The sequence below is a fragment of the Lampetra planeri genome, chromosome 21 (assembly GCF_965212315.1).
Source record: "Lampetra planeri chromosome 21, kcLamPlan1.2.h2, whole genome shotgun sequence".
In the NCBI taxonomy this organism is placed as follows: domain Eukaryota; kingdom Metazoa; phylum Chordata; class Hyperoartia; order Petromyzontiformes; family Petromyzontidae; genus Lampetra; species Lampetra planeri.
The window spans coordinates 8,701,082-8,710,025 of record NC_136127.1 but is presented as its reverse complement, the minus strand read 5'-3'; the positions used below and the strand labels follow the sequence as shown (position 1 = coordinate 8,710,025).

At 52.9% G+C, this 8,944-nt stretch overlaps 1 protein-coding gene across 1 annotated transcript; it reads left to right on the top strand.

Moving 5' to 3' along the window:
• Positions 1 to 4,401: 4,401 nt before the first annotated feature.
• Positions 4,402 to 8,944, top strand: LOC144724641 (frizzled-2-like). Its single transcript, XM_078603931.1, has one exon. The coding sequence runs from the start codon at positions 4,494 to 4,496 to the stop codon at positions 6,297 to 6,299; it is 1,806 nt and encodes a 601-aa protein (XP_078460057.1). The 5' UTR covers positions 4,402 to 4,493; the 3' UTR covers positions 6,300 to 8,944.

Here is an 8,944-nt window from a genome sequence, read left to right as displayed (position 1 = left end):
GCCCTGTGCAAAATTCACCACCTCCACCGCCCCCAATTATGATTCTATCAACTTTCACGACTCGGGGTTGTGATTCCATTCAAGAAATCGATGCATTTGTTCGCGCTGTTGGCAATTTGGCACCTAAATTTAGATTGAAAGCTTTCGTGACTGCAGGGATTCATCTTCTTGGTTCTTTCGGCAAAGCCACGTAGAAGGGAGATAATAAAATAATAATAAAACATAATACAATAATATAATTAATTAGATCTAAAATAATACCATTGTATTATTTAATTATGTTTAATTTTTATTATTTTATTATCTCCCTTCTACGTGACTTTACCGAAAGAACCAAGAAGATTAATTTGACACCTCTAAAGTGTCCACAGAGATCACACGAACGAATTATATTAGAGCTACGCTATCCGATTGGTGAAGTAATCAATTACTGTACCGATTATCTGTGTGATTTCACAATGCATCAGGTAACTCAAAAATAGCGGGGGGGAGGTGGGGAGAAGTCTCATCTCCATTCCCACGTGTGCCGTTGGACGGGAGATGATGGGCACATCTTGGTGATGTCAACGGGAATCATCAGCGGCGTCGTCACGCTGTGAATGAGTTGTAGAGAGTTTCCTGCCTTTGAGAGGTAGGCGCCCGAGTGATCGACCACACAAATAGACCATTACATTTTCAAACGATTAATCGACTTATTCTGTCCGACTCACCGTCCGAGTTTCATAAGAATGCATGTTTTTGTTTACTGTGGGGAGTCATACTCTCGGCAACGAGTTCGGGTGGGTGGAATTGTCCCACACCCCAAAACCTTTTGAGTAGACAAGCCATATACTCTAGATTTGAAGCTTTCGTGACTGCAAGAATTCATACTCTTTGGTTTTTTAGGTAAAGTCACGTAGGTAAAAAATCTAATAAATTAAATGAAAACAACTGTGTTGCGCCCGAAACGTCGTGATTTAATTGAGTTGTTTTCATTTATTTGATTTTTTACCTACGTGACTTTACAGAAAAAAACAAAGAGTATGAAGCCATATACTCGTCAAGAAGCTTAAACCATCATCACGCAAACTCCTGTCATCCTCACAGCAGCGACTTTTGGCTAACCATCGAACAAAGACGGTCACTGCATCGCGCGCTTTCAGGTGCGCTTCTGCGGCCGTCTGGAACGCTCTTCCTTCCGATGTTAGGAAGCCGCTTTTAAATTAAGATTGAAAATTAATTTCTTTGGAACTGCTATTTGTGTTTAGTTTGTTGTCCTTCTACCGCACTTCCGATTAGCACGGTTGGCTATGTACGGTGCGAAAGAAGTTCAACATACATTCCATTCCATCCTCACTTGGCTGTCATTGTCCCGCTGGGCTCCTAAACAGGACTATAGCTACGAATAATAATCCATTTCCCTTACCCAGGAAAACCTCAGTGAGTCTCAATAATATATGTTTTCAGGTGGGTCCTGCATTGGGATGTTTGGCCAATTCCATTAATGAGCATTTGGCTTAATGTGTGAGCAGGAAACGATACGGAGAGAAAGCCCACATAGATGAGAGAATGAACTCTTATTTCAACACTGACAGATTCAAGAATGCACTGATTGACTGCCATTGCCCCGACCACCTCCCAAATTGTTCGAAAACACAAATGCGGTGCCCTTAACAAATCAACGTCCTCCGTACCGATGAAATACTCATGCACCGTACAAACTTATTCAACTTTGCGTTTGTATGTTGTACAAAAAAATCTAGTGCACCACTCGTAACATACCATACCTGTCAACCCAAACGGTTTCTTGTACAGGGAAAATTGAGTTTTTATGTCCATACGGCGAACAGCCGTTTCAATACGGGCAACAAATAAATGTGTCTATTTGTTTGTGTTTCTCCCTTGTTGATGGGACTTTGTAGGATGAACGTTGAGATGTATAAGGGCACGGGGTGACCAAAAAGGTCTGAATTGGTCTATAATAAGTTAGGGCACTGATAAGGGGTTCACATATATGTGCATACGTGCACACACTAATTTGTTTGTGACACGCTGCGTACGTGTATGTGTCATGTGTTCCCCCCCAAAAAAAAAAATTCCCAACACGAACCGATTTTTTTTTCTTAACAAAACAACGAGAAGCTTAATTTCCACCATGTGTGTGTGTTGGATGGGGGATGGGGGCGGGCCCTGGGCTTGGCTCACGCCCTCACCAACGGCGCGGGTTTCTAGGCGGCCCGGGGAGCCGCCCATTCAAGGCGGATGGATCCGTGGTGCTTCCCTCCATCCCCCCCACCCTTACCGATGGTGGTGGGTGGGGGGGTGTAGAGGGGGTGGGGGGGTGTAGAGGGGGTGGGGGGGAGGTGTAGAGGTGGTGGGGGGGAGGTGTAGAGGTGGTGGGGGGGGGGGTGTAGAGGTGGTGGGGGGGGGGTGTAGAGGGGGTGGGGGGGGGTGTAGAGGGGGTGGGGGGGGGTGTAGAGAGGGTGGGGGGGTGTAGAGGGGGTGGGGGGGGTGTAGAGGGGGTGGGGGGGGTGTAGAGGGGGTGGGGGGGGGGTGTAGAGGGGGTGGGGGGGGTGTAGAGGGGGTGGGGGGGGTGTAGAGGGGGTGGGGGGGGGGTGTAGAGGGGGTGGGGGGGGTGTAGAGGGGGTGGGGGGGGGTGTAGAGGGGGTGGGGGGGGGTGTAGAGGGGGTGGGGGGGGTGTAGAGGGGGTGGGGGGGGGTGGGGGGGGGGTGTAGGGAGGTGGGGGGGGTGTAGGGGGGGTGGGGGGGTGTAGAGGGGGTGGGGGGGGGGTGTAGAGGGGGTGGGGGGGGTGTAGAGGGGGTGGGGGGGGGTGTAGAGGGGGTGGGGGGGGGGGTGTAGAGGGGGTGGGGGGGTGTAGAGGGGGTGTAGAGGGGGTGGGGGGGGTGTAGAGGGGGTGGGGGGGGGGTGTAGAGGGGGTGGGTGTAGAGGGGGTGGGGGGGTGTAGAGGGGGTGGGGGGGTGTAGAGGGGGTGGTGGGGGGGTGTAGAGGGGGGTGTGAGGGGTGTAGAGGGGGTGGGGGGGGGTGTAGAGGGGGTGTAGAGGGGGTGGGGGGGTGTAGAGGGGGTGGGGTGTAGAGGGGATGGGGGGGGTGTAGAGGGGGGTGGGGGGGTGTAGAGGGGGTGGGGGGGGGGGTGTTGAGGGGGTGGGGGGGGTGTAGAGGGGGTGGGGGGGTGTAGAGGGGGTGGTGTAGAGGGGGTGGGGGGGGTGTAGAGGGGGTGGGGGGGGGTGTAGAGGGGGTGGGGGGGGTGTAGAGGGGGTGGGGGGGGGTGTAGAGGGGGTGGGGGGGGTGGGGGGGGGTGTAGGGAGGTGGGGGGGGTGTAGGGGGGGTGGGGGGGTGTAGAGGGGGTGGGGGGGTGTAGAGGGGGTGGGGGGGTGTAGAGGGGGTGGGGGGGGGTGTAGAGGGGGTGGGGGGGTGTAGAGGGGGTGTAGAGGGGGTGGGGGGGTGTAGAGGGGGTGGGGGGGGGTGTAGAGGGGGTGGGTGTAGAGGGGGTGGGGGGGTGTAGAGGGGGTGGGGGGGTGTAGAGGGGGTGGTGGGGGGGTGTAGAGGGGGTGTGAGGGGTGTAGAGGGGGTGGGGGGGGTGTAGAGGGGGTGTAGAGGGGGTGGGGGGGTGTAGAGGGGGTGGGGGGGTGTAGAGGGGATGGGGGGGGTGTAGAGGGGGGTGGGGGGGTGTAGAGGGGGTGGGGGGGGTGTTGAGGGGGTGGGGGGGGGTGTAGAGGGGGTGGGGGGGTGTAGAGGGGGTGGTGTAGAGGGGGTGGGGGGGGTGTAGAGGGGGTGGGGGTGTAGAGGGGGTGGGGGGGGTGTAGAGGAGAGGTAGAGAGAGGGGGGTGTAGAGAGAGAGGGGGGTGCAGGGTGGGCTAGGCGGTGGGGCGCCTGGAAACGGCTGCCACAGGGATCGGACTTCAGACCTCAGCTTTGGGGCGAGGGAAGAGAAGAGGAGAGAGGAGTCGGGAGGAGCGAACGTAGAGAGACGCACGAACGCGGGGACGGGCGATGCCGCGCTGCTGCTGCTGCTGCTGCCGCCACTAACTGCGGAGAGGGAGAAAGGAGTTTTTCGAGGCTTCGTCGCAACCCGAGGCGCGCAACGACACGAGGCGAGAAACTCGCAGCCGAGTTGACGAGTCGGCGGATGAAGATAAACGATGCAAGGCGGTGGCAGCCGCTGACTTTTAACCAGCGCGCTCGTTGCGTGCAATAAGCCGACACGCAAAATCCCGAGTCGAGTTTGTTGTTTGTTTGTGTGTGCTTGGGTCGTCTTGCAGCCAGCCACAAACGTGCGGACTTTTGTTTGATTTAAAACAACAAAAACAGCAGCGCAAGTTGTTTTATAGTAACTTGGTCACGTTACTGGGGGGGGCGGGGGGGTTGTTGTTTTGGGGGTTGGCGGGTGTGGGGGTTGGGGGGGGTAAGGGACCCCTGAAGACAAGGAGTTGATCCAGCGAGGTATTGGGGATCCGTGCACGGGAGCGCTGTGACAACACCGCGGGGCGTGCGGGATGATCGCGATGGTGAGGATGGTGCGCCGAAGAGAGGCAGCCTACCACCACCACCATCATCATAGCTGGACGTCGGTGCTGTCGCTGGCTCTGCTGCTGCTGCTTCTCACCTCCACGAGTTCCTGGGCCCAACAGCACGTTGGAGGTGGAGACACCGGCGGTGGAGGAGGTGGTCGGGCCATCTCTGTTCCCGAACACGGCTTCTGCCAGCCCATCTCCATCCCGCTGTGCACGGACATCCCGTACAACCAGACCATCATGCCCAACCTCCTGGGTCACACCAACCAGGAGGACGCGGGGCTGGAGGTGCACCAGTTCTACCCGCTCGTCAAGGTGCAGTGCTCGCCCGACCTCAAGTTCTTCCTCTGCTCCATGTACGCGCCCGTGTGCACCGTGCTCGAGAAGGCCATCCCGCCGTGCCGCTCGCTCTGCGACAGGGCCCGCCAGGGCTGCGAGGCGCTCATGAACAAGTTCGGCTTCCAGTGGCCCGAACGACTCCGCTGCGAGAACTTCCCCGTGCAGGGCTCGGACGAAATCTGCGTCGGGCAGAACCACACGGACAAAGCCGGCCCCACGGTGCTTCCACCCACGCCCCTGCCGGGTGGTGGCGGCGGCGGCGGCGGTGGCATCGGAGGAATTGGCGGTGGGGCCGGAGATTTCGTGACCATCCACACGCGAAGGCCCCCCGGCCGAACGCACCCGTTCATGTGCCCGAGGGTGCTGAAGGTACCTCCTTATCTGAACGCTCAGCTCTTCAGGGAGAGGAATTGCGCGGCACCCTGCGAGCCCAAGAAGCCCAACGGGCTGATGTACTTCAGCGAGGAGGAGCTGCGTTTCTCACGCCTCTGGGTGGGCATCTGGTCGGTGCTCTGCTGCGCATCCACCCTCTTCACCGTGACCACGTACCTGGTGGACATGCAGCGGTTCCGCTACCCGGAGAGGCCCATCATCTTCCTCTCGGGCTGCTACTTCATGGTGGCCGTGGCGTACGTGGCAGGCTTCCTGCTCGACGACAAGGTGGTGTGCAACGAGCAGTTCTCCGAGGACATCTACAGGACCGTGACGCAGGGCACCAAGAAGGAGGGCTGCACCATCCTCTTCATGCTCATCTACTTCTTCAGCATGGCCAGCTCCATCTGGTGGGTCGTGCTGGCGCTCACGTGGTTCCTCGCCGCGGGCATGAAGTGGGGCCACGAGGCGATCGAGGCCAACTCGCAGTACTTCCACCTGGCGGCGTGGGCCATCCCCGCGGTGAAGACCATCACGATCCTCGCCATGGGCTTGGTGGACGGCGACCTGCTCAGCGGCGTCTGCTTCGTGGGCATCAGCAGCGTGGCGGCGCTGCGCGGATTCGTCCTCGCGCCGCTCTTCGCCTACCTCTTCCTGGGCACCTCGTTCCTGCTGGCCGGGTTCGTGTCACTCTTCCGAATCCGCACCATCATGAAGCACGACGGCACCAAGACGGAGAAGCTGGAGAAGTTGATGGTGAGGATCGGCATCTTCAGCGTGCTGTACACGGTGCCCGCCACCATCGTGATCGCGTGCTACTTCTACGAGCAGGCGTTCCGCGAGCAGTGGGAGAAGACGTGGGTGTCCCAGTCGTGCAAGGGCTTTGCCATCCCGTGCCCGGTGAACCATTACCCACACATGGCGCCAGATTTCACCGTCTTCATGATCAAGTATCTCATGACGCTAATTGTGGGCATCACGTCTGGCTTCTGGATCTGGTCGGGTAAAACCTTGCATTCCTGGAGGAAGTTTTATACCAGACTTGCAAATGGAAACAAAGGTGAAACCACGGTCTGAACTGAAGCAAGATGGAAGGGGGGGTGGGAAAACCCCCTTCTTCAAATGTTGGAGTTTGGTCGCAACTGTATATTCTATACAGCAAATAGACACACATAGTATGCATATAAGTAAATATACATATGTATGTATTTTAGTCTGGCTTTTAAAAGGCAATTTTTATTCAAGCAGATCCTTGTACAGACCTGTAAACTGATTATATTTGTATTTAAATGACCAATAGTCAATAGTTGTTTTGTACAATTTTTTTCCCCTCATGTGAATATCCTTATATAACACTGCAGTATATTATATTGCATTTTTTTGTACAAATTATTAGTTGGAACATTAAAATGCTGTATACTTTTAACAACTTCCAACATTGTTTTTGCGCTCCTCATACAGATCTCGCCAGGAGAGAATTTTTTTTAAAAACCCGGCAGCCTTGCCTGTGTGTAACAAACGTGACGGGGTCATTAAGCCTACTTTTAAATGTCAAACAGTGGTCAACGGATCAGACAAAACACAAACGTAAATGATTGGAAAAACATTGAGTGCTGACTTAACCTGAAGTAGCTTTTGACATCGCTCTGTGGAGGATAGAATGCACGTTGGCAATTTTCTTTTTCAAGCCAATAATCCTGTAGCCTTATGTTCACCGGCAAACTTTAAGGTATATATATTTTTAAACAATTGTAGATTCTCAAGCCTCACTCACTACTCATTTCGACTGCAATTGCCGCATTACAAATTTACTTGACTTGCACATTATTCACACAATTACAATTCGTTTTAAACAACGGACGAGTGTGAGCGGTACGTATAGGTGACGCAGAGGCATTCATCAGTTCCGGTACAAAACTGTACACGTATCTTTGTTTCACTACAAATTATTTTTGGGGGTCAAATTATGAACCGAAAAACAAAAAGAAAACATCCAGAAGCTGTGATGTTATCGTTTTGTTTTCTGCGGGAGAAGGCATTTAAAAACTGTGACCCAAACTTTTTTTACAAAAAGAACACTTTAAAAATAAGAAATTTTTCAAACGTACAATTTCCTTTCAGAACGCTGCATGCGCACACAAACTTCTGGGTCACATGTATGCAGATCGTAATTGTTGTTTTCATGAGCGCTGCTTATAAAGTCTTACGGGGTTAAGCACGCCCTCTACGGTTGCCAATGAGTTAACTTGCTCTTAAGTCTGGCGCCAATGCAATTCATTGCATTGTGGTGATATTTAAATGACTGCCATTGACAACTTGTAACGCCCATGCGTGTACTTATATCCGATCACGCTTGCCGATGGCACCGAAACAACAACAAAAACAAAAACAAAACCCGAACGTAAAGAGTAGACCGCCCACTTTAGATTTTTTTACGTGACCTGACCATTATTTCACCTCCGGTGCAAATTTGACCCCAACAGCTTTGTTTCGTGCACACACACAGCATAGCGAAGACACGCAACCACGCACAATAACAACGCAACAATTAAAGCGGTCCTCGATGTTGACGCAACAGCCGCATAACACAGTTTTTTTTATTTAAACCCTCATCGCCTTCCATGTCTTCATTTTTTTATGTGCATATTTAAGAGGCAAATGTTAATAAATGTTTCATAGCGCGTTGTTCATCCGTATGCATTTGATCTGGGTGGCAATTAGTTTGGGGAGCAGACAAGGCTGAGTTGCTTGCAACCCAGTCGTGTTCTCTGGGGACTCAAAGGCTTTTCTGCAGCTGTCTTTCATCACGTAGACACATGTCATGCCTGGCTTCTCACGTTGCACCGGAGGCCATGGACTGGAGGTTTTAAAGAGAAATAAAATCCCTTCCTCTCAGGAAATGGTGCACCAAAGAAGGGGGGGGGGGGACAGTCCTACTTACCTCCTCCCCCCGTCGCATCTCTCAAATGCAAACCCGCCGCTCACGCACACAATTCTCGTATAATGCCGTTCTTAAATTTTCAGCGCTTACATTTTTTTTGTTGATACGCTGAGCCACCCCAAGCCGTCTGCGTTTTTCGTTATCGCGTCAATTTAAACACCAAGAATGCGCCCAGGTACTGCTTGCATACAGCAACGGTGCAGTGTCTGCAAAAAAAGACGGTTTACATCACGTTCATAAATGTCAATGCACATGTATTTATTTACATACAGTACAATTATTTTTGTATGAGCAATAGCTTACTCCAAAAAAAATGGGACGAAAACACTGCACCACATGTAAAATTAAGCTGCATACATGAAAATGGACTGCTTTATTACCATTTGCAATGGTACATGCTTTGCCCCATGGCTGGCTAATAGGAATCAATATTGTACTGCCCCCGTGTCAATCAACTGCTGGATGGAGGATCGTGAGGAATGTTTGAACATACTTCATCACGCTGGTCAGCGCGGGTTTGTGACTGGTGTATGGATGCCCTGGACGTCTACCACTCGTGGCTGATGCAAGGCATGGCCGGGAATCGAACTTAGGACGCAGGATTTTGAGCACAAACATGGTGACCACCGCGACACTACTCTTACCCGCCGTGGCCAACTACAACCCCAATGCGAAAATAAAACCCAATTCTTATGACATTTTCGTCGAGAAATACATCATTTCAATCCACGGTAGTGGATCTTCCAAGAGCTTGCCATCGAAATAAAGCTTTAGCACAAGA